This window comes from Cebus imitator, unplaced genomic scaffold (genome assembly GCF_001604975.1).
Source record: "Cebus imitator isolate Cc_AM_T3 unplaced genomic scaffold, Cebus_imitator-1.0 Scaffold347, whole genome shotgun sequence".
Classification (NCBI taxonomy): domain Eukaryota; kingdom Metazoa; phylum Chordata; class Mammalia; order Primates; family Cebidae; genus Cebus; species Cebus imitator.
Genome location: NW_016107662.1, coordinates 1,387,225 through 1,413,351, shown reverse-complemented (window position 1 = coordinate 1,413,351; position 26,127 = coordinate 1,387,225). Strand labels below are relative to the sequence as shown.

Below are 26,127 nucleotides of genomic sequence, written 5' to 3'. Positions count from 1 at the left end.
TTATTTGTAGCAAATTTTATTTTCAAATAACCATAAAAGGTATCCAATTACTCTTCAGATTAATTTATAAGATCATGCAAAACATAAACAGAAAGTTCCAAAAGAAAAAGGCGTTTCTGACAATTCTAATATGTGAGGGAAAAGTACACAGAAATGCACACCAGGAACTTTCTACATATGGCTAATATCTGGATCTTTAGTCTTGCTTGATTTTTGTCATCTTAGCACAAGATAAAATGTAATGCAAAGAAGCAAAAATTAATCCAAGGGAAAAGAAACTTATTAATGTGAGACATGATAAGGGAGGGTTAACTATATTAATATTCACAGAGAAATGTTGCAAGTAGGGAGTGATGTTAAATAAAATTATCTTATTCTGCAACACAGTCAAACGGAAATTTAGTTGTGTCCATAATGTTACTACTTACATCATATTCATAGACCTTTCCTTGAGTATCATGCACAGTTCTCAGCTTTCCCTGCCCCAACCTCATCCCCCCACCTCCACCCCACTGCCAGGGAATCTCATAAAATAAAATGGAAATCTTCCCAGAGGGCATTTAAAATAATATTTTAAGTTAGAATTATAATTTGTTTTTAAAATAAGGTAAATCATATTATTATTCCGAAAAAAAAAACTGCCGTGAGGGCAGAGCAAGTATTATTAAAATGTTTAAAATCGACAGCAAACCATTAAAAAAAAAACCTTCCTAGTTTTGACATTGGCTGGAAGCAAAGGACTGTGGCTTTACATTAGAGGCGTTTTTATTTATTTTAATATTGACAGTTGGTTCCCAATTACTAAAAACAGAAACTAGATCTAAAAGGCCAATCCAGATTTATCTATATATGGTTTCAAAGAAAATTCAACATTTCTTCAATTTAGACTAAGCCCTACTGTGCTTATTTTGCCCTGTTGTGTAACAGACTACAAAATGTAAAAGCTATTGAATGACCTCAAGAGTACACAAACTCTCTACAAGTAAAGCTAGCTTTGTTTATAACATAGCTAAAATTTAAATAGCAAAAATTCATATAAAATTAGGTGTTTATATTTATTTTTTACAACAGTATTATCTCTAACATACTCTTTAAGAGCCTAGAATGACATGATTCCAAATTTCCATTCCAGAGCTTCCCAGTTCTAATGCATTCCACACAGCACCCCTTGCAGTCACACTGCAACAGAAAATGAGATGATATTTATATGTGGCTAATAAAAAAACAATACTTTGACTCCCCAAAAAGGGGTTATTATAAAGGAATGTATGGTTGATTCCACTTGGATTTTTCTAAATAAAGCTATTTATGTTTTAGGTGATGAAAAATCACCTAAGTTGTAAAAGTATTTGCTTTGGGTCTTTGATTATGGAGTTTTACCCTTATTTGAGGTATCAAAAACCTATCCACTACGTAGGTCAGTATTAAGGGGGCTGTTCAACCAAAGCACACAGACACTAACTCTCAGTGAAGCTTTTTGCCCAAGAGCAATCTGCCAGAAGTTAGACTAACCCAGGCAATTGGGAGGTAGAAGCTATGAAAATTTAGTGCCCTGCTCTCAACTAAGAGGTCCACATTTTTCTATTCCACACTAAACAGTAAGTGTGCAGTTGCCGAGACTCAAAGACTGCTTTACATCACAGTGAAGTGCAATAGACCTTCCAACTCTGCAGCACACGCTTTCTCTTCCCACTCACATAATTAGTACTCCTATTTTTTTTTTTTAGTTTTAAAAAATGTGCCTGTTTCAAATTTGTATTATTTTTTTCAGATGTCTAATTTCAGTTATGTTCGTTTCCTCTCTGGTCTCTTCCTGCATCTCACATACCAGACAAATATTTAAAGGTCTGTAAAACCAGGCGAAGTTCCAAAATACTTCTAAATGAAATTGCCATAGGTGACAGAACAGGGAAAGAAGGCAAGGCTGTAGGGCAAAGATTTGAATAAACTGGCTGGAAATGCATTGGAAAATCTATTTAAGTTGCTATAGCCTCGGATGAGGTTTCAATGAGGCATAAACATTCAAGTTACTGACAAAACCAACATGTTTCATGATCACTCAAAATAGTCTACTTATGGTGCATTGCTTTTCTTTTTTTATTAGTAAGTTGCTCTCTCTCCTTTAAAATTTTTTCTTTTTAGTATTCAGGAAGTGAAAGCATTTAAGAAAACATTCAAAATTCTAAGAATACATGTAAGTGAAATATTTAATGTCTGTCATTCATAAAAGTTACATCATTTACATAGGGTTCATTTGTATATAATAAAAATTTCATCATAATGAAAAATTTTCTGGAAAGTATTTATATGTTAGTTTGTTTAACATATGCTTTGGATATACAGCTAAATAGGAATAGCTAAAAATTTATTCTTCAAATATTCCCTTTAACAATTAAAAAAACTTCATTCCTAAATATTTGTGTCTTTCCATTTGCTCCTGTGTTTGTAATAATCATATGTAACTTGAACTATGCAAAGATTTAATCTTTTTATAGTTCAGAATATATTTGTATACTTCAATAAATTTGTTCATTGCATAGCAAACATGTAAACTCACATAGGATCTATAAATTTTACCCTAGTAATCTAAAAATGTTGCTGAAATTTTATACAATAGTCTATTCTAAGGTTTATTTTGTTGTAATTTGGGTTCACTTTGATTTTTACTTTTAATATATGTGGCAATTGAATACAACAAATGAAAATAAGTCATGAAAAGGTAAAAACCAAGTAAGTAATTTTAACCTAGATTACCAGAATTTTATCTCATTATGCTGTTTGTATTTTTCATTAGTATAACAAGTTGTAAATGTACTGTGCTGACTCTTTAAGAGTGTTCAAAATTAATTTCAACAGTGTGTGTTTAACATAAAGTTAACTATGTTTGCATCAAATAAATGTTTATTAATGAAAGCTATTTATCATACAAGAAACAGCAAAGATAAGTCATCATACAGAGGTGTACACTAGAGGTGACAGATGTAAAAGTGCATGCAGAGATTTCTGTTTAAAAAGGAAATAATAAACAGTAATACTAAAATTACTGGGTTTGGATCCCTAATACTCTTAAATGAGTGATAGCTTTTCTTTGAATTTACAATTGGAAAATGTCATTAACAGGACTAATACACATTAGCAAGCAGGTGAAATGAATGTTTTGGACTTTATTTTACAACTATTTATGCTTGACAAATGTGTGAAATTTTTTTCAATAATAATTTTTTTCAAATATGGGGTGGGCATATTACTGCCAGGTTGCTCTGGTTTTGTACATGGTTTATCTAATTTTGTTTAAACCATATAATTTTAAGCCTTCAGTTGTGTTAGACACCATAAAGAACACAAGTTTTGTTAACATTCCGTAAATGACATTTAAGTCTCTCTCTCTCTCTCTCTCTTTTTTTTTTTTGGCTCAATAAATTTTTTAATGTATGATTATCATAACCTAATAGTGTCTTTGTCTTCACTGCAGTGGATTTCCGATCAAACTTTTCCCCTTCTTTTAATACTTTAGGGAATTTTCAAACGTCGGGATGTTTGGCTGTAATGCCCCAAGATTTGTTCTCCCTGAAAAAAATCATAGTGACAATTTATTAACTACAGAGCAACTTGGCTTTTAGGGGTCTGCAATTTCTATTTAGATTTACAAATATCCACTTGTGCTCAATAGACCTAAAATAAAATCTTAATCATATTTGTTTATTTCCATGCAATTACTTTATCTGCTAATTAGCCTTTTTATTCTAAAAATTGGACTGAGTCAAATCAGTGGGGCATTACTTTTATTATAAGCAAATATATTTAAAGTATTTCTAGATTGAATTACATTGCATGTGCAACAATGTGTAACATTTAATATGAATCAGAAGTTCGGAAATCTAAAAACTATTTGTATGTTTAATTTCTAAAAATTTTGTATTACCATTTGAATAGCTTTTACATATAGATACTGGAACACACTAGTACAATTAAAACTTAAATAAAACTGATGGGAAATAAAACTCCTTAGATTCAAAATGGTTTATTCACACAAATTTAATAGGATATATCACAATTGTTTGGTCCATAAATATTTAGGGGAAATAGTTTCTATACAATGCATTTATCAATAAACAAAGAAACATGGACAATTTTGCTAGACCACTTACTGTACTATAAACACGAAGCTCAATATATAAGATTATTGAATTTATCAACTATATTTGAAAGAGTGCACAACTGCTTTCTATGACATGTTTGTCCCCTCTAACAGGATACACCATAAAAAGAGTTTCAGAAATAAGAGGTAAAACAGTACAAAACTAGTGAGGTGTCAAAAGGGCTTAAAACAGTTAATTTAACAAACAACACATATATCCTGATTTTTCACAAACTTACTTCCAAGTTATATCATAAGGCACATAGGAGAACTGAGTTATAATTAGTCTACTTAATAAAGTAGATCTATAGTACCATATATTGTTCTGTCAAAGAACAAAATTTATAAGTGTCAATATTTTACCTGTAAAAGTGTATTAATAAGATCTCAGCCTTACCAAGGTTGTTTGGTCTGGTTAGTGGTAAATGCCCAAAATGTAATAGAAATATGAAAAGTCAAGATTTAAGCTCCATATAAGATGATAACCATACTTGCTAAATATATAATGGCAATCACACCTTTCTTCTGTTACAGTGTTAACTTATCTTCCATCATCTTTTATTAAAAAATAAGCTACTTTCTGTGCTAATTTTCTAAAGACCCTGAGCAAAAGTTACAATAATGCACTTTAATGTGGGCAGTGAACTGTCAATATGTAACCACACATTTATACAGCCAGAAGGACACCTTTAAAATCTATTAAATAGCCACTTGGACCACCAAAGGAGATGTAAGGGGTCCAAAAAGTGGAGAATATGTGCAAAGTTATTCTTAACAATCCACCAAAGCAAGACATATATCTTGACTTCTTTTTTTGTTTTTTTTTTGTTTTTTTTTTTTAGGAAATCCACAATCTAATTGGTATTTAACTACAACAGAAGCGCAATAGATGAACGTTCACCACTGCCCAGACCATTCAGATTTTAGCTTAAATTAAAAGAAAAAAAAATGCTACTGTAAACTAGGAAATATATTCAGATCAGCATCCACAAGGCTTCTGAGTTTATCTACTTTAAGACTAATAACTTCAAATCTCTAGTGTCAGAAAAGTTATTTTCAATACATAAGTCAACCTATGCCAAAATAAAACAAAACAAATTGTTGGTATTAGTCTACTAGGCTGGGGTTTTTTTTTAACATTATTCATATAGAATGCCAGATACAATATCATGGTACAGGTGAACCCAATTATTAGAGCTATTAATTAAATTATACTGATTTTTTTACTTCTTAAAAAATTATATTTTGCTTATTTCCATTTTCCCTGGGGAAAAAAAGTAACTTAGAAAAAATGGTTTCCAAGCTATTGTTTTTCACTTTAGGAGGTTAAAAGTATGAAATGTCAAAATATATATGGAGTTTTCATGGATACACAGGGAGCTTAAGTTTTTTTCAAATGCTGAAAAACAACCAAGTAAAAAGTTTTTTGAGTTCCATATCCCTAAGAGAAGGAAAAGTCACATTCCTATAATAGATCTCTCACCTAATTAATCATTACTATTTAAAATGTCTGTATTCCTCACTTAAATTAACAGTTTTGGTAAGAAATAAAAATACTCAAAACAAGTTTTCAGTTTTAAAATTTTAAAAATATAATGTTTTCAAAATTCCATAATCACACGTACAATTGCAAGACTTAAAAATTAACTATTTAATTATCTGCTTCTTTATTAACCTAATCATTTAACTGGGAATATGATTATTTGCCCATAATAATACCACTCTTTTTTTTTTTCCTCGAGATGCTGGAAATAAGTAACATATAATTTTAAGAGGCACTTATTAGAATTATTCAAAAACTCTCCTTACCAACTGAAAGACCTAATTAATTAAAAAAAAATCCAAATACACTTTATAGACAAAATATATTCACTTAAAGGAGACAATACTGTAAACTCATTTGCCAAGTGGCTGCAGATGCTACACACCAAGCTGTTATTTTTATTCCCCAAATATCTTGTGGGTTAGAAGAAAAAAAAAAGTCTTGTAAATAATAAAATAATAATAATAATAAAAAGAAGAGGAAGAATAAAAAAAAAAAACCAATGTTAGAAAAGGTTCGTTAAGGTAGTTTGTGAGGGGCTTCCGGATTCGTGGCTGTCCATGTTAGAGGTCACGGCTGTCACTACAGTGATAGTGGGATTGGTCAGGTCTGTTAAAGTGGTCGCAGTGCCGGGTGGACTGAGAGCTCCGCTGTCTGCTGAGGGCGGGGCCGGAAGCGACGAGCCATCAGCTTTATCAACACCCCCATTCTCCTGCCGCAAAAGGTTCCTTCTGAATTTGGCTCGTGCGTTTTGGAACCAAACCTGCAAACCAATCCCAATTGATTTCTTTACCGATGTTCATTTTTGTATTTCTTTTCTTTCTCACTTTTTCTTTTTTCTTTCTTTCTTTCTTTCTTTTTTTTTTTTTTTTTTGGGGGAGGAAAGGGGCTTTTTTTCCTTTCTTTTAAAACAGAGTTATTCAAGTAACACTACGGATTTATTCTCTCTCAACTGCACTTATTCCACCCTCTCGCATTAACAAGTGCCGCTTGGAACAACTGATGCTTACGTGGGTATACCATGGAAATGAACACATGGTGATAAAGCCAGGGAAATACAGCGTGATTCCTCAACTGTTATCTTTTGAGAAGGAGAGGAAGTGGGGCCATTGAAACTATGGCAAAGTAAGAATCACTCATATGAAATGAACATCCCTGAAACAGACTTCAAGCCATTCGTGAGCCTAACACATGGTGAATATTCTTCACATAGGAAGGGCCACAGACCTCAAACAGCCTGAAACTGTTTAGCAGAATTTAACATGCCTGCTATTTGTCACCAAGAAGTGAGAGAAGATCACAGGCACAGCAACCTATTACAATTTCATTAGTTATATGTTCTTACCATGATAAGTTTAGAAACTCAATCGGACAGCAGAACTAACGCCCAGTATTTTGTTTTTAATTATGGTTTGTTAAGGCAGGAAAACGCTTGCTCCAATTGGTTGCTGAAACACTAACCATATTTTTGGCTTTCAGGAGTGGAAAAAAGGATCCACCTGAAGTTGGAAGGTGAGTGAGGCTGCCAAAAGTTTGCTGAGTTAAGACAGCACCAACAGGTCCCTCTCAAGTCTGTGCACTGAGCATAATATTAATGGAAATCCGTAGAGCCACAGCCTGTGCAGATAACATCACTTGCATTTGCACAGCAGTGAGACAAGCTGTGCTGCCTTTGGAGGGTCCACGTCCACATATGCAGAATGTGGCTGTATTTAAAAAGACCCTGGGTCACTGGGCACCCTCCAAGAAGCCCTTGCAAAATCTCAGTACACCCTCTAGGGAGAAAGGTAAGATCAACTGGTAAGAAGCAATATAGGGAAGAGCACTATTTTCACTGGCAAGGGGAAGGGAAATGTATGCACAGTCAATGATGGACGCGTCTTACCTGCAAAACTCTCTTGGTCAGGCCTGTTTTCTGGGCAAGCTGCTTGAGGTCCTTGGCATCTGGGTTGTGGTTGATGGCAAAGTAGGATTTCATGGTCCGGAGCTGGTGGTGCTTGAAGGAGGTTCGCATGCGCTTGGTCTTCTGTGAGGGTGGATAAGGCTGCTGGTCCCGGTCCAAGTGGTCTGCCTCATTCTCATTACAACCTGTTGCAGTAACAGTGAACAAAACAACTGCTCAATGGAAATTCTTGCACTCGCTGACATGATGGCAGGCTGTATGACACCGCTATGGTAATAAAGCAGCAGTGTAAAAGGCTGTCAACCCAATGATGAATAGTATCTCAACAAAAAGAAAGATAATTGCTAAAGCAAGCCAAACTCATCTGTTAATGTAGCTACAACCAAAGTTTATGTAATAGAAAAATATTAATGCAATCCTCCCTTTGGCTTAATGGTTGCTAGAAGAATTTGAGAATATGAACGAACCCTAAGTAGTAAAGTGGGAGTGAGAGAGACCTACGAGAGAGGAAGAAACGCTTTTCTAACACAGCTATGAGCGGTACAGAGTGGGCAGTGTTAGCGCCCCACTGCCCACACTGCCCACACTCACAGTGCTTTCAGACTCTTTTTTCTGTACTTCTGGAATGAGACACACTGTCTGAAGGTATTGTTTTTTGTCATGAGGAGCAAAGAAAAACGTATTACTACTTTCTCAAGTCTGAAAGTTTCTGAGAGCCCAACAACTGAGGAAGCATCTAGGTCAGTTCTAATGGAGTGCTCTCAGTCAGGAAGCAGTTAGATACGGCTGAAATGGGGGGAGAAGTTAGAACTTTACAATTTGTGAATTTCTTATGTAAACATAAGAATATTATTTATTCCAGCTTTTAGCTATGACTGGTTAACACAGGGCTATACCAGAAAGAAAATATTTTTCCCCTGGAGTGATTTTAATAAATATTTCTGAAAGAAAATGAGCCCAGACTTCTCTGCACACGGTTCATGCCTGAAGCGCTCCCCACAGCTCACAGTTGAGAGACACTGGTGGTGCTTATTTCTAGGCTCAGATCTTAGTCCCTTTTGCTCCAGATGTATGTGAGTAGGTTGTGAGCTATGCCCCTGGCTGGCCTGGCAGAGAGAGGGCGGCATTTTCTCTCCTCTTACAAAGACTTGCTCAGCACCCAGGGCAAAACAACCCAGTCTTTGAAACCAGTCAGAAAGTCATTATCCCCAGGATGTAAAGCTACACATTTAAAGGGTCATTTCCAAGAATCTACCGGCTCTGCATAGGAAATACAATTGCAAAATGAAAACATTTTTGCGAAATATTTACTGATTCAGCCAACTTCACAAATTAAAGAGCATGGCAGTTTTTTTTTTTTTTTCTTTAAACCCTTCCTTCAGATAGTTATCTGATATAAATTTAGATCTGATCATCCTGTCTTGTACTGCTTTATAATAAAAAATGTAAAACCATCCTGATCACGTCATTCCAGGGAGAAAGAAACCTGAATCTTAAAAATGGGAGGCATCCCTTAATATGAGCTCTTCCAATCGGCTTAACGAAGTATTGTCTGCCTGCTAGATAGAATTACTTTTGAAAAAATATTCAGCAAATCAGCATATTTACAGAAATACGTAAGTTTTATAGTCATCAACCAAGAGGTCAGCCACATATAAAACTCACTTAACAAGAAATTCCTAATGTAAAAAGACTAGGCACAAACAAATGCCTCCTTTGTTTGTATTTCTATAAGGCGAATAAGCAGGAGGACACACTTGGCAAAAGAACAGGTGAGTTCACTGAGGGAAATAACTATACCATATTCACCTTTGGATTGATTCCTTGAGTCAAACACAGGGGCAGGAGCTCAAAAAGCATTCAATCAAGATGTTGGGCGCTTTGTTCATCAGTAAAATTACAAGTGAGTATTAATGCAAAATTAAATCAACTTGAAGTGGAATCCTGGTCAGATATATACATTCGAATGTGAAACATAGGCTTCTTAAACTCCACCAGAAAGAGTACCATATATCCAGAGACAACAGAAAGAGTATGCATTACATTTTATCCTATTTTAGCCCAGTGGGGATATGTCAAGTTCAAATATTCTACAGAATTGCACTTTCATACCCTCAAACGGATGAAACAGCATCTCTATGACCTACTATAAAACTATACTTTTCTGCAGTAAACTGAGCCATATTTCATAACCAGATTATAAATATACTCACAAAAAATAGTCAAAGAGGCACACATTAGTCATTGGAGGGTTCTTCAAGTAAGATTTCTTTTCTATCATATGTAACATGTAATCTTTCCTGAACAACATATCAAATTGAATTTTACACTTGGGACAAAAGACTTGGTGCTTAAATAATCCCCTCAGCCATCTTTCCCCCCACTCCATACCAGGGTAATATATAAAAATGAATATGATTCCCAACTGCCTTTATAATCATTAGTTCTTAAAATGAAGTTTATGAAACATAGTTGTAGTAAGATTTGATGAAATTGCTTCCCTGAATACACATTCTATATCCCTTATTGCTGATTAAAAATCAGCAGAGCACTTTAGTATGTTAAATACAGTTATAGCCTCTGTTTCCACATAAAATACACAATCCAATGTGTGAGGAGATAGCTCGTTGGGTCTTTATTAAACAGATATTACTATATGTGATTTTCCTGTGACTGTTATCTCGTGTTACACAACTTAATAGAGAAACGTATTTCTTCCACAGAGTAACAGTGCATTATCTGATATCATTTATGTTTAACTACACATGCATTATGTAAACTTACAAATGACCATGTGTCTCCAAGGCCTGTTTCTAAAGCCATAGGGGATTCCCCCACTCCCCGAATTATGAGATGAAATGATAACTCTTGAAACTGTTTTAAATATCTGCCTGTAAGTTCACATCTAGTATTATAAAGTTAATGAGAAGGTCTAAGTATTTTATCTCCAGTCACTTATGCAGTGGTCAGCCACCCTCAAGTGAGTGTCTGCTGTGACGGCATGTAACCTTCTGAGAATTAACTGATTCCTGGAAGACCACTAGGGGTCAGTGCCAGGCTAATTTAACCACCAGGAGCCTTCAAAGTTTGGATAGGAAGAGAGGACCTAAAGAAAGGATATTTTGAGAAGTGGCAAAAGTTTAATCTCTCAATTAATGTTTAAATTACACACATAAGAGCTTCCTATCCTAAACTAAATCTTCTTCTCATCCCTGGAGGGATTTATTTCAAGCATTTCAGGTAAACTTCCCTCGTCTCTTTCTAAAATATCTGCCTGATTAACTTGCACAGAGAGATAAACGAAACTAGGGATATTCTCATTAAAAGGCATTTGCCCTATGTCAAGCACTAGCTGGTCTTTGCCAAGTTTCACAACTTCTCTGAGATTCTTTGAGTCACAAACATGTTTTCTGCACACTTTTAAAACATATCATTGTGTAAATTATACTTGGTTTAGTATCAACCATACCCTTTATGAGACTTGTTTACATTTAATGAGAGATGGCAGATAAAATCCAAAGAAGGCTAAAATAATGAGTCAAAACCCAATTAACTTTATTTTTTGCATTTTAACATATGTTTAATTTGCTGAAGGGTTTATTTCCCGAGTTCTGTAGCAAAGTGGCATTAGATTCACAAGCACTGTTTTAAATGATGGGCTGATTTCTGGTCAGGCATCTTCAAACCAATTCCCATTGATAATTTTAATCTGATCTTTAAAATATATATACTATTTACTAGTATCTCTGGGAAAAGTACAGAAAGGATGGAGTAGATGTTAACTAAGAAGCATCCAGTCTGTAGTGATGGGAGGTCCAAAGTTGGATTAAGGGGGCCTCAGCAATTTTTCCCTCCTTTGGGAGCAAGACAAAAGCAACCTTCTCTTCAACTTGTAGCGGCATTAATTTGCAAACTAAAGACCTAAGTGGCTCAGAAGGAGACTTGTATTCTTCTTAAAAATACATTTGTACTCTCTAGTTATTTTCAGAGAAGTAAAAGAATCTAAATTCTACTGTTCTTAAAGCTCCTTGGACCTGTCTAACATAAGTAAGATCCAAAGCGAAATCAAAGTTAGCTAATTAGATTAAATAAACAATCAATAAGTCAGGCTTGCCCACTGTTGGGCTAGAAATCCTCACCCTTCTGGATTTTTATCTGGGCTGAGAGAGCCCTTCTTTCACAAAACTCCATCCATAGTTGTACATGAGTGGCCCTCTCTCTCTCTCTTTCTCTCTCTCTCTCTTTCTCTCATTAGGGCCTTGGTGAGTGGCTTGAGATTCCAATGTCATCTTCTATTAATAAAGAACAATTAGTGCCCTGCCTGCCCTGCCCCGGGGACCACGCATCAAAGAAGATGAAGTAAGCCTACTGGGCAAAGTGGCCCCTAACCAAATCTCCTGCCCCAGCACAGCAGGGGCCAGTGTGAGGGCACGGCCACTACCAAGGGTTGGCAAAACCCGGGGCTTTGCCTGCTGCTCTTGCACAGACTAACCGACCCCAGTGAGATTTGCAGTGAGTTGGCAGGTCCTTTTCCTTCCGTCCAGCGACCCTGGCTTGAACCCTCTAGGGACAAGTGCTGCTGCACAGCGTTCCCCATTGCTCCCTGCAAAGCCACCCGCTGTGCTTGCCCACAAAGAATTCTCCTCTTCAGTTAGATCAGGCGGTAGAGAACCCCGGGAGAGAACCTAAGGGAGGTCTGAGGAAGCGGCCACTCATCCTGTATGGGTTCCCCTGAAAACTCCAAACTCAGAGCAGGACTCTTAGCTCCAAATTCATACTGGCTGTGTGATATTGGGCCAACCAGTTAACTGGCTGGACACTGTGCTTTACCACTGACTAGCAACATCAGGCATCATACCAGGCCCTGGGAACTGAAGAGAAAAACAGGCAGGATCCCGTGCTCTGGGGTGCCCATGTTTGGTATCTGGAGCGTTTGTGGTAATAGAGTGGGGTTGCTGCAATAGTCCTCAAGGTCCCTTCCAACAGAATGCTTTCCCCTGTCCTGAGTGTCAGTCTGCTGAGATTCTCAGCCAGGTCTGGACCAGGGCACTGAAAGTCCTTAGGGCTCCCAAAAAGTTAGCCAGGGCTTTCTGAAACCTCTTTTCCAGTGACTGGGACTCAAGAAGAGCGTCTCTTCTGCTCAGAGTTAGATTATCATCTGTAGGGCCGATCACCATCGTCACCTGGAGAATGGGAAGTGGGGACAGGCTACCAAGAGTGGGAAACTGGCGCATGTGAGAGATTGATACATGATAGGTGTGTCCCCCAAAGCAAGGAAGAATGTGTTCTTGACTTGTTTTTAGTGAATAGAGAGGTGGTTGAGTACAGATGAATGCCTGAGATACCATTAAGCCTCCTCAGGGGGCCTGACCTGAAGGTTCTTTCTGTTTGCCAGGGGTCTGGATGTCTGGATGGTCTATCACACTGGGAATGAGACGGCTGGATGAATATCCTGACTTAGGAAAGAGACAGACCAGTTCAGCTGTGGAGAGGGATTCCCACCCCTACGGCGGCCTTTTGCCAAGATCAGGGATTACGTATTTCAACACTCTTGCCAACTGTGTTCCTGATTAACTTTGGGCTGGTGACCACAGCCTCTGACCCCTCTAGACAGACTGGGGTTGGGCTCTGAAGACTTTTTTTTCCTTCAGTATTTAGGAAACCTCCTCCAGGATCTATAATTTGGCCTCCACAAAGGAATTGCCCTGGGGCTGTTTTGCTCCAACTGGGAGCCAGAATCTAATGGGCTCATTAACTAATGGGCAACCAGGACTTGGCTCTGCCTGTTGGGGGGAAGTCACTACAGCCCCATGGTTATGAATGTGTTTTTTTGCCACCACCTAAATAAAGTGCTGCCTCTCCCTCCCTTCCCCCTCCTGCTCCCTCTCTCCCTTCCTTCAGAGTGAGAGGGAGTTGTAGTGAGAAGAGAGGCCTTGGGCAAAACAACCTCTTGCAGCAAGACCTTGGACGGGGAGGGAACTCTACGAGTTTTCCTCAGGGAAACTGAGGCCAGGACTGAGCTAGGGTTGAGGGTAGGGGGCACACCTGAGTTGTAATTGACGATGTCCACTCCTAGAGCTGGGCTCTTCCGCTTCCGGGGCCGCCCCTTCTGCACGGTGCCCGTACCATTGAAGTAAGGCAGGGCCAGGCCGCCGCTCTTGGCCGCCAGCTCCGTGTAGCTCAGTTGCGGTGGATACTCTCCTTGCAAGAGGGTCTCGAAGTGGGCGCGGCAGTACACGAGGCTGTCCTTCATGCCGAAATGGTCGCCCGTGGTCAGAGTTTTGTTGCAAGTGGAGCAGGTGAAGCAGCTCAGGTGGTACACAGAGTCTCGGGCGCGCATGACCATCTCCGAGGCGGAAATGCCAAGGTGGCAGCGGGCACATCTCTGCACAGAGAACCTTCTGGAAGGAAACAGTTGAGTCAGGGCGTTAGTTGAAGCAAGGCAGAGCCATCTCCCACCCGCGACGCCTGGGCTTTGTCTGCAGTGGCCTGACACTGAGGCCTCGGAGGAGGGTTCCAGGAGGGCAGGACAGTGGGCATTAATTTTGTTTGCTCATCGACCTTTTCAGATGAACCAAGACAAAGGATCCTTACATGAAAGTCAGAAGAATCGGGCAACTAAGCCTTAGTTTTCTTCTCTATAAAGTGAAAATTTAAAAATCAAAAATTAAAAGCAAACCAGCACTAGCTAACTCATAGCACTAGAATAGTAAATTGCCATGCCAAGTGAAAACACTTACTCAATTACAAAATATTCTGTGAATGAAGGAAGATATAATTATTCCTGGATGTGCGAGTGTGCGGGAAAGCACGCGGACACAGTTCTGGAAAATGACAATTTTGTAGAGTTAAGGTTATTATTTTTTAACCACTTCTCTTGCTTGGGCTCAGAGCGGAGCTAGGTCACCTGCACATAGTTCTGCCTTTCTTAGTCCAGAAACATAACTGAGAAGAATCAATAAAGACGCCTGCCGCTGAGTTTTCTCTCCAACCTGGCGGACATGGTTGTAACACGCGATCAAAGGAACTCGGAACTGAATGGCTTGGGTTTTGGCAATGGCATGTAATCCTTGTCATAGTCATTTACAAAGTATCCTGCCACCTGCAAGAAGCTAATTCTCTGTTACTGCTTCCCGGGCCGCTAGTTCAGTTTCAAGGCGCAGAACTTGCCCAATTCGTAGCAAGCGGAAAACAAAAACCCATTCAAGTCTCGGTCCATGAGACTTGAATGGAGACCGTGTCAATTTACTCTTCCCCAAATTCCCCCAAGTTCCGCCAGCCAAGCTGAGAAGTGATGGAGAGCGTGGTATTCGCTGATAACGTGCTAGACCTCGAATGTCCCTCCCACCCGTCCTTACCGCCGATCAGGGAGAGTGCAGCTTGAAGGCATCTGCAGTGGATTTCCCTGGTCTCCGAAATGATAACCGCACCCGGAATGGGGCAAAAGGTGGGGGACGGAGAGGGGATTCCGGGCTCAGACAGATGGACCCGCCAGGTGTACTCGGGCGTAAGAAGTGGGGTTTAGGGAAGTACCTGTAGTAATCCTCCTTGCAGTAAATGCTACCGTCCTTGGCAAAGCAGGTCAGCTCGGACTCAAGGGCCAGCTTACATTCACAGCACTTCAGGCATCTCAGATGCCACTGTTTGTCCACAGCCAGCAGGTAGTACCTGTCCGAGATCTTGCCCCCGCAGCCGGCGCACAGAGCGGGCTTCTCCGGGCTGAGCGGGGGCATGCCCTGCAAAGCAAGCACACCGCAAGGCTGAGAAGGGCGCGCGGTGTCGCCGCAGGACGCGGGGTTCTCCCCCAGGCAGAGAGATCCCAGGGAGTGCACGGAGCGCAGCAGGGGCCAGGGGCCACTGCACAAAGGCAGACGTCGAGGGGAAAACATTTGTCATTTCTCCCTTTGCGGCTTGCTCGCTTTCTTCCGTGACTGCCTGAACCGGCGTTCGCGTCCTCCCGGGACTATTAACCTCAAGACATCTCGGCCATCCGGAGCCTCGCTTAAAAGGGACTGGGAGAATTTTGACTATAGTTTGGTGATAGTTTCCTAATTCAAATAATTACAAGCTAAAAATTGTGGCTTTCTACGCACACAAAATAAAACAACCGAAATGATTGGGGAGGGAAAGGAAATCTGAACCAGCACAGGTTATTTTTAAACAAACAATATTATAATTCGATTTCTCTAAATGCTTATAAGCAGCATTGAAATCAAAAGCAAAAAGGAGATTATTGGACCTGTGCTCTTAACTTGGTCGACAGTGTTTTGATTGAGATATATTTGTCAGACTCTGCTGTTCCCTAATTTTCAGGGCTATTGGTCCTGTTCCCGATAAGGGTGTAAAGTGGTTGTTCCCAAAGACAGTCCGTTGTCCAGTCCCCTCTGTCCAGTCCCCTCTTTCGCTAGCAGCAACAGGCATACTGAGACCTTTGTCTTGAAAATCTGTTTAGTGCACAAGTTAAGCTTCCCTCCTGGGTCCCCACTGACCCGACTGAGGACGGTAAGCCCTACCTTGAGGACCCCAGAGCCGCTGCAAAATTTGGGTTTGGGTTTATTTGTTTTTAAACGTAATGACCAGAAAAAGGGGAAAGAAGTTAACCTCCGGACACTTCCCTCAAGACCAGCAGAAATGGGTTGAACTTCCCCCACGAAATTTCAGAGGGCCTGCAAAAGTAAAGTTTAGCCCCTTACTCCGACCAGGGGCGCCGGCACTGAATGAGGGTCACAAATTTCGACAAGTTCACCAGTTGGGCTACCTTGCCGGACCCAAAATCCCGCTGAGAGGCTAGAGCAGTCTCCTGATTAGTTTCGGCTGCAAGTTTTAGTGTGGTACCAAAGGACCTACACAGCTATGTTTTGCTGAAATCATTTCCGGGGACTTCTGTAGTTTTCCCCCTCCCGTTAGTAACCTGGTAAGGGAAGCAGTTAGATAAGTAATTGGTTTTCTTTATTAAGAGGACACGACTTAATTATTATGGATAGTAGAAACATTGGTAGTTGATTAGCTTGTTTAAGGGTTATAAAGTTCATGAGTTTCTACTGGGCGCGCTCCTCCGTAAGTTTTATTTGATTTCCCCCTAGACATGACACCCGCCCGGCCCCGGCGCTAAACGTAGTGCTGTCTGGATAGAGTGACTGAGTCGGGATGCCAGAACCCATGAAAATCTCTCGGCTAGCGTCCCCAGCCCCAAGCTTCTGGAGAACTGGAAGCGACCCAGTGGCGTCCGAATCTACTCCAAAGGTCCGGTCATCAGGCCTAGAGGCTAAGGCCACCTGGGCTTCTGCTTGGCTAGAACGCCGCGGCAGCGCGCCGTCCTCCTACCGCTTGCGCCCGGCTTGCCCTCGGAGCTGCGGATCCTCGCCGGGGAGACGCCAGCCCCGGAATCGAGGAACCTCCAGGTCTGTAGAAGAGAACGCCCCCATCGCCCCACTCCTCCTCCCAGCTCAGGGAGAGCCTGCTCTTTCGGAATCGGCTGCGACAGAGGATAGCCAGCTAGTGCAGACATTTCAATTCAGAAAAAGGGACCGTTTCTTAGCCCTGCAGACCTAAGTGGACGGGAGAAAACCCACCCGCCAGCCTCAAGCAGATGTCTCTACGACCCGCCGCCCCCGACCTCCACCAGCGAGGCAGTCGGCTTGGCTTATCCGAGGGCGCAGTGGTGCCGGGCTCCCGCCGCGGCGGAGCCCTTCCTTACCGCGTCGCGGCCGTTGAGCTGGGCGCCTTTGGCCAGACGGGCCTCAGTCTTGGATCTGCGCTCCATCTCCTCCATGATGCCTTGGATGTGGCCTCCGGAGATCCCGTGGAAGAGCATGGCTGGGGGGCGGAAAGGACACGAGTTGTCTTCTGCTCGGCACCCCACTATTTCCATATACACACGCCTGGGGCTCTCAGCTCATCCGAGTGAAGGAGGCTAGGGACCCGAGAGGGCTGCGCTGTGGGAGCGCAGAGACGCTCGGGGACGGAGGGAAAGAGGGAGAGAGAGGAGGAGAAGAAAGAGACCGAGTGGAAATCCGTCTGCTTGGGGGGCCGGGGAAGGAGCAAAAAGAAGTGGAAATTGGGGGAGGGGGGAAGTTCCGCAGCTCCCTGAAGGAGAGATGTGCAGAAAACAAACAAACACAGGCGGAGGGAAAAAGAGGCGTAGAAGGCAAATCTTACTGCTCTGAGAGATCGAGTTACTAATGGGAAACAACTGCAGCGGGGGGAAGAAAACAAAATCTGGTGAAGAAAGAAAATAGTTTTGAACACAAAGAAAGAAAAAGAAGTGCTATTTTCAGTGTTCCCGGGCTGCTTGCAAGTTCCCAGTGCCTGTAGGTTGGGTTGGGGACTGCTCCTGCCTGAGCTGTGTCCAATTTGTTAAGAGACTAAAGCCAGCCCATTTTTGATAATTTAGTAGGAGGAGTTCTCTCCCCGGAGCTGCCACGGATTTTTATTCAGACAACAAAGACCTGTCATACTCCTCTCAACCCCCTGGTGATGGGCAAGCAGGACAAACATTACAAAGGGGTGGGGGGATGGAGAGTGGGGAGGCAGGAGGAGGGGGCATTTACCTCCACACACACACACACACACACACACACACACTCACACACACATCCTTCCAAGAGTTCCCAGCAGTCATGTTTTAAAGGGAAAAAGGAGCTCTTCTTGTCCCCACCCTGGTGCAGGAGGCCTAGAACCCGCCTATTTGATCCGAGTTCAAGATCAGACCTTGGCTCGGGACACACAATATCAACTCCACACTTTGGGTTTTCTGCTTGTGCACTTTTTCATCCCCAGCCTACAGGAGTGCCACCCGAAATACGTAAATACTGAGCTGAAATGTAAGCACTTTACTAAAGTGGAAATAATGCTGGTTCCTCTCCTCCCCATACCGTCTTCCTCAATCCACTTTTTAAAAGCAGCTGTCTGGCAATTCATCCCTTTGGCTCACCTTCTTGAGGGCCCAAGACCCTACTAGGTGCTGGCTTCTTCCAAAGTGAAAAGGTCGTTTGGAGCATCTCCATTTCTCAGGGTTACTTTTGGCAAAACAATTTTCTTCGAGAAAATCAGAGTGTAGAGGGCAGAGCATGGACCTGTACACATAGGCATGCAGCTGCGTCTTGGGCGTAGGGTGGCTTATTCTCTTCCCTGGTTCAGGTTGGAAGGAAAGCTGCCGGAGATTCTGGTGTCTCATTTGAAACTTGCCAATGTGGGCAGCGGCTGGGGGACTCCCGGGAGCTTGGCGCCTGCCCCCGCAGGACTGGGCGCTAGCCCCATCGCGTGCTGCTCCCACTACCCTGGCAGGACAGCGGACTTGTAAAACTGGGCGCACCCGCACACTCTGAAGGGTGTGAAAGGGGCTCTTTGCCGTGGAGGAGGGGAAGGTGAGAACTGACAAGCAGAATGGCAGACCTGCTCCTCACAAGAGGTGGGATTGTTCTGTCGCCCTCTGTTCCCGGTAGCGGCGGCCCCTCCCCGGCCCCATTAAAAAGTGTCCACAATACTCTGATATTGTCGATTCATTCAAACGGCCGGAGGCCCCCTAGGGGTCCGAAGCGCAGCGCGGCGGCAGGAACCGACGCGGCTTTACCCAGAGAGTAGGACGCGCGGGCCGCTCCCGGCTCCGTTCGTTCCCGCGGTCAGCCTGCGTTCGCCACTGCTCCCCGCCGCCTTTCCCGGGACTGCGGTGCCCGTGTCCTGGCACATCCTAGGAACCTCAGAGGGGCCGCCGGGCCGCACACCCGCTTCCCTCTGCCCGGGGGAGCCCGACAGGGAACTGTGGCCAAAGCTAGAAAGACGACGGGAGAGAAGCCAGGGAGAGAGGGAGAGAGGGAGGGAGGGAAGAGAAAAGGAAGGGAGAAGATGAGGAAAAGGGGAAGGAAGGAAGGCAGGAATAAAGTGAGGGAGGGAACGACCCCTGGTGCAGCAGCCTGACTTCCTGTCCCAAAGCGTTGCCTTCTGAGGCTGCTGGAGTGGCCTCTTCCATGGAACTCAAGACTCCACTGCTTCCCCTCCTTTTTTCTCAGGGTCAAAAATAATGTTATTTGCAGACTGGACGCAGTTTAGGTCCTCCGGGTGCCAGAATACAGCTCATAAAGCACAATTTCACACAAAAATGAAGCCAATCAAGTGAACTAAGCTGGAGACATCCCCCTCCTCCTTACTTTGGCAGCTATACCTGACAGCAGGGCTGCTATTTACTGTAAGTAATGTAATTAGCCCCTTTGGATGGGAATCAATGAGCTTTTCAAACCCACGTGCACACAAGAAGGGCCCCGAGGAGGGGCTGGGGGCAGCAGTCCTTTCAGAGACAGCAGGTCCTCTCACAAAGGGGCAGATTGCCTTCACACAAGTCAGAGGCTAAACTGACTCAGAGCTGGAGGAGGAGGAGGAGGAGAGGAGGAGGAGGAGGAGGAGGAGGAGTCGTCTCTGAGAGGTCCCCTCAGTCAATTTACCCAAGGAAGCTTCAAGCAAAAAATTAAATACAGGACCTCAACCCGCTTTGTCTAACTACTTTGTGCTAAACCCTATCCCAACCCCAAAATGGGGGTGTTTGAAATTAGGTTTGGTTCTTGTTGCATATTGGCCTGCTCAGCAAAATCAACAACAAAGAATGCAAGAATACCACTTGCTTCCTTGCAAGAGATAAAACTTTGGAGACGGCATGCAGGGAAAGTTAAACAACACCAGGAGAAAGCCAGAACTTAACAGTCTCCAGGGAAGCCAAGCACGGAAGTCCTGTAAGCCCCCCAATCATCCATTCATTCTTCTATTCCACACATATTCGTTAATCATCTAGGTACAGGAAAGGCAGAACACCTTCTGCAATCAGTTTCCAAGTTGAAGCCTGCTCTTATAAAACCCAAGTTATAAGTTCCTGTATCCAGTGGTATTTGCTACTTCCCGTAAAGAAGCAGACTGCCAGGATTCTTCCTTCTCAGTGAATGCAGGAAATCTGGAGAAAGCTGGGGGTGGGGCAGGGGCCCGCTGGAGTTTGGGAGGTCCTTGTTAGCTCTGCGGAAATAGGTCCCGGCGGGTCCAGCCCTGCCTCCTCCCATAGCTCCTAAGGAGGAAGTCCATGAAGGTTGGGAAGGAATGCCCTCAAATTGGGTGTGCGATCCAGGGTGTTCTACTCTTTTTGTCTTCGAGCCCCCAAGAGAGATTGCCTAAGAGCTCCCTCCACTCCTCATTCTCAAAGGGCTTTAAATAAGCGCTTTAAATAAGGAAAGCATCTTTGTAGCTCTGCCTCCTTTCACCTCTCCAGCAAAGGGGCTGAGGCTGGCGGCTGGGGACAAAACAAACGTGTTCCTCCTTCTCCCAGTTCTAGGCGTAATGGCCCGCAAGTGTTCTATAAAAATTTGGGAGTTCACTTTTTCAGTTCCTGGGGCTGAGCCCCTGGCTCACTCGATGGGACAGGTGCATGTGGCTCTCTCGAGCCTGCCTTGGGGATAGGATCTCAAGTCTCCTCTGAATTCAAAGCTCTACCAGGAATAATGGGGCAGGCCCCTCCGCCAGCACTGCTTTCCCTCGCAACCGAGCACAGGCAGTCCACTAAGCTTTCTTTCCTTTCTATTCCGACATCATCCATCCCGCTACTGTTGCGGCTTTTAGGAAAGTGGACAGCGGGACTCTAGCTGAGCATAGGAGTTGGAACTGGGAGTTGGGGATCCTAGAAACTCTATGAAGGTCAAGAAGACCGCAGCGCCCTTGACTCGGGCGCAAGCAGGTCCACATGGGCAAATAACCCGAGCCCAGTAGAACTCCCCAGCGGGGAGGAAAGGGAAGGTAAACCCACGGGACAGTTAGGGTTGAGAGAGAGGAAGTGACCCAACAAATGTGCATCTTTTGAGAGCAAACGCGACTTAAGGTCTTTTTCTTCCTGAATTTTGGAGGCCATGATTCTGTGCCTGTAGTTTGCCCTGTAAAGAAGCAGGCATTACCTTTCCTCCAGACCCGGTTAAGCTGGTTTCGGAGCCCCTTTGGTCTGAAAGGTGCAGCTCTTAAAACAGTATCCAGCTTCTGGCACTGTCCTGAGCACACCAAGGCCCAGTGAAACGCCAGTGTCATCCTGAGGCTGGGAACCATGCGTTCAGCGCCCTGCCTCCTGGCCCTGGATGCCCGGGCAGCGCTGGATGGAAGGTGAGCGGATGGCCGGGACGCGCTGGGGCCTTTCTCTTGACAGTGGAGACCGCGATTCTCTACGTGCAAAACTTCCCCGTACACTGAGGTTGGCAGGTTCATACCGGGGCTGCTACACGGGTGTACTTCTGATCCAGTCCTACTCCAGGGAGTCTCCCTCAAAACAAATGGGAGTGAGCCAAACAAAGCTGGGACGGGGCGGGGAGCGGGGGGGAGACCCAAAGCCACGCTCCAGCTGCGCACCCTTGCCAGCCTCTCGCTGGGTGCCACTCCCCAGGCAAGGCCCTGCTCTTTCGCGGGTTTCTCTGCCTACCCTCACCCTTTGCGACTAAAAAGCCTCTCGCCAGCTTTTGCTTCCTTCAAACCTCTGTCCTCTGTAGCCCCCGGGTTCTTCTCCAAAGGGGCAGCCGCCAAGTCTAGAATACCACGCTTCTGAAATCTGATGCCCTTTTACCTGAGACGTGTTGCGCCGCCTGCCCTCCTCTCCCCAGAAATAAAGGGAGAAGTCCCGCACGGTGTCCGCTGAGATCAGGGGCAGAAACGGCTGCGCTGGGTTAGGACTGAACAACAACAAAATGTGGGTGAAGCCGGTTCCCACTTAAGCCCTACACGGGCGAGAAACGGTGTCTTTTCGCCCCCCTGTTCCATTCCTTCCAAGAAAAAGACATGTCCCTTGCGCCACTGACTACTGGAGGATCCGTGGAACCAGCACCTCAGCCTGGCGCCCCGACCCTGATCCTGAGGAAAGTCAAAGGCAGTCAGAGAGAAAGGCAAAATGAGTGAGACGAAGGTTTGAGGAACCCTATCAGGAGACTCTGAAAGATAAGGTGTATTTTTAAGCTACGAAGCGCGGTTTAATTTTTAGGACAAACACACACTCCTTTTCCTTCCACCCAACGAAGGCGCGCACACACGCACACACACTCACATGATATACGCAGTGGCCCAAGGGGCTGAGAACATCAGAAGGAACCTGGCGCGTAACTCACCTGCCTCTAGAGTGGTACCGTTCAGCATTCTTAGAGGAAAAGGAGTGGATCACGCCGTAATGGTGGTTGCACTGGCAGAGAAAAGCCGCGCGTCAGCCCGGCGGTACGGCCAGGCTTCCCCAAGCACCTCCCAGCCGGTGGGGCGCGTCCAAACCGCTCCTCCCGCGGAGACCTCAGGTAGGGACTCGGCTTGGAGCAAAGCCGGCCCTTCTTGGGGTAGGCTCCCAAGACGTCCCTGGAACTCCCGGCGGTCCGGGCGCGCTCCGAGGGCAGAAAGCTGCTCGGACTAAAACATCTTCATCAGGGTCTTACCTTGAGGTCCGATGTCAGACGTTTCCCCCACAAGAACTCGGTTCTCCGCGAGGAAAGGCGGGAGGCGGCGGCCAGAGGTGCGGGTCAGTCCCGGCGTCTCACTGAGTGTCCCTCTGTTAATCCAAATAAATAAATAAAGCGTTGGATGAAAATTAATTTCTCCCTCCTCTCTCCCAGACACCCCGTTGAAATTGATCTGATTCCCTCACCTCTGACCCTCAGCTCTCTCCACCTGTCTTTTATTTTCTGTTTATGCTTCCAGATCGGGAGGGGGAGGAGGAAAGGGTGGGCAGAGGGCACAGACGCCGGCCGGTGCCCAGAGAAACGCTCTGAGGCTGCGTTCAGCCCTTCCAGACTCAATAATCAGAGGAGGTGTTAATGGAGGACTCTGCGGTAACTGAACCTCGTAAAGCCCAGAGCGTCCAGCGGCTGGGGCGCAGCGGGGGGGCTGGAGTCCCGCGGAGCGCCCTGGGCTCCAGGCCCCCCAGCCAGCCTTTGCCTCCCTGCAGTATGTGCCTAAAAGATGCTGCTGCCAGCTGGTGCCTGCATAGACGGTGAATGGGCGGTAGCCCCTGCAGGGAAACTAGGCTAAGCCATTGATTGTTCACCCACCGCGCCGCCGCCTTCCCCTCCTGGTCCCTCCCTCACTCTCCGCGCTCCCGGGCTGGGTGTCAGGAACCCAGCACTCTGGGGAGTATTCTGCACTCAAGGCCGGCGTTCTCGACCGGGTCAACAAGAGAGCCTGGGCATCTCTTCCTCCCAGGCCCCGGCCAGGGGATGGGGGTGGTGATTAAGCTTCAGGGAGAAAACCCGCACTTGGACCCTGGCAGGCAAGGGTTCGAGGGGAAGCAGCCAGACCTGGGACGGGGCGGAGGCCACTTTACCTGGTCTCAGGTTCCCGAGGGGCTGCGTTGCCCCGGGCGCAATCAGGCCGCGGGAAAGTGGTGGAAAGAGCAGGGAAGCTGGGCTTCGGGCCAATTATTTACCCATTCCCCCACCCGGTGCGCCCTTCACTAACGGAGATGGGGAGGCGGGGGATTACAGCAAGGCTCCGGTGCCGGTGGGGAGGAGAGTATGAGCAGTGAGATTGGCTGCTCCAAGATGCTGGTCCGGGTGATGGTGCCGCCCTCCCTACCCGCCCCTCCTCCACGTGCCACCATAGCTACTCCTTGGCGATGCGTGGCGTGGGTCCAGGGCGCAGTGGGCGGGGGTGGGGGACAACGGCTTGCCTCCCAGCCGCTTGAGAAAACTGCGTGGGATTGGGGCTGCACGTGGGGCACATGGGGGTGGACGCCGCCTCCACACCTGCCCGACAAGCTCCGCCATACAGTTTAGGATCTGTAAGGAACAGATTAGTAGCGGCGAACCCGAGCTCCCTGGCTTTCTCTTTCCATCCCAAATCCCGGAATGTAGCTCCAACTAGATGTCTCTTCCTGCCTAAACACTTGGCTTCGCTAACTAGTCCCACCAGCCGGTCAGTCCCAACAGTTTACCTTTTAAGATCCCCCGCCCCGACTTTCCTCTTTTCGCTCCGGCCTCCTTAGCTCTTTCTTCTAGAATCTCCCCTATACGGTCAGGTTTCGCAGCCAAAAAGGGACAGTCTTCCCGGGTTCATCTTCTATGCTCATCAGCGAGGCCATCTGATGGATGGATGGCAATATCCACCCGAAAACGATTGGGTGCTTTCAACTCATCCCTGTCCAAACCAACCGGATTTAACCTCTTTGCAGTCACATACCGTTTTAGGTATTTGGTAACGACATGCATTCTACACACACACACACACACATTGGGTGCTTTCAACTCATCCCTGTCCAAACCAACCGGATTTAACCTCTTTGCAGTCACATACCGTTTTAGGTATTTGGTAACGACATGCATTCTACACACACACACACACACACACACACGCAGACGCACGCACACTGAAGTGTGCACTGAAGCTTTAGAATACAAATTCCTGCTAGGAGGATGTGGTCGTTAAGGATCTCCCAGATCTCCCAATTCCTTCAGAGTTCATGATTCCTTGGTTAACACTCTCTGTTATGCCTGTAGTGCCAGGAAGGAGAGATGTGAATCTGTGCATTTTGTGTCAGGAGCCCAGCCTCGAAGTTGTTTGTGGGTACAGAGGTCAACTCAGTGCCCTGGGCACCCCAGCACACATCAGAGGATCCAGAGGTCCAGGGTACACTGCACATTCCAGGGACAGCTCAGTCTCTGGCTAAAGGTAGCTGCGGGTTCTTCCATAACCTTTTTCTCAGAAATCAGGCTCTTCACAGAGGCTCGCAAAAAGGACGTAGACTTTCTCTGCCCTCCATCCCCCACTTAAATACCTGACTTTTTTAATGAGAGGAGGGGATCGTTTTGGCATCCAGGATTACTTCTTAATTTTGCAGAGTAGTGAAAAAATAGCACCGATTTTTCACTTCTCCTCCATAGACATCCAATCCACAAACTCAAGGCATGACTTGAGTGTTAGAAAAGATGAAATGGCAGGTGTCAGCTAGGAGTGGAGGGCGAGGTTCCTTTTGCTCTAGCCAGGGGCTGTGTGATCTCAAAGTGCTCATAGGAAGACAACATGCCAATTGCCATTTGTCTGGTAGTGAGCTCTCTTCTCCAGCCTTGTCTGAAGACAAATCTAAGATCTGCAGATTTCTGACAGTGGAACCGTGTGTGTAGAACAGATTTTGCCAATGCCTTTGGAGAAGGGGTGCTGTGCTGGAGCAAAGACCCACTCCAGGCCCAGAGAGCACCTCCACTTCTCAGGGCACTGTTTCAAACACACCCTGTTTGGGAGCCTTAAATTTTACTTGAAAAAATAAAAGCCCTTCTCTTCCCTGCTCTCTGTAAACAGTGGGGGCAGTGCTGCTTCTTGAAGAGAGAGGAGTGTGCATCATGATCCACCTGCCACGAGAACCACCACTACAGAAATCCATCTTCACACCTCACCCTGGCACAAGATCCCCAGTTTCCGTTGGATCGTTTCACATAAGAAACAATCTAAAAGTCAATTTCAATTTTCCTTGATTTATTACACTCTGGGGCAGAAGGAGTCTCCAGAAACCTTGAAACTCGAGCAGCACGAGAGTGGGTTTAAATTCTAAAGTCTCTAAGCAAGTCT

The 26,127-nt window shown here is 44.9% G+C and overlaps 1 protein-coding gene across 8 annotated transcripts; it reads right to left on the bottom strand.

Annotated features, from left to right (window-relative positions):
• On the bottom strand, positions 1 to 23,527 carry LHX9 (LIM homeobox 9). Of its 8 annotated transcripts, none has more exons than XM_037730484.1 (8): positions 23,216 to 23,527; positions 23,007 to 23,119; positions 22,695 to 22,765; positions 17,282 to 17,400; positions 15,118 to 15,320; positions 13,630 to 13,985; positions 7,567 to 7,769; positions 1 to 6,444 (listed from the first exon to the last, which is right to left on the bottom strand). In XM_037730484.1, the coding sequence occupies exons 3-8, from the start codon at positions 22,720 to 22,722 to the stop codon at positions 6,187 to 6,189; spliced, it is 1,167 nt and encodes a 388-aa protein (XP_037586412.1). In that variant the 5' UTR covers positions 22,723 to 22,765; positions 23,007 to 23,119; positions 23,216 to 23,527; the 3' UTR covers positions 1 to 6,186. The 8 variants fall into 8 exon arrangements, with proteins under 8 accessions (XP_037586412.1, XP_037586416.1, XP_037586415.1 ...); XM_037730488.1 differs by having other exon boundaries at positions 1 to 3,567; positions 23,216 to 23,525; XM_037730485.1 differs by lacking the exon at positions 22,695 to 22,765 and having other exon boundaries at positions 4,006 to 6,444.
• Between the last annotated feature and the right edge of the window lie 2,600 nt (positions 23,528 to 26,127).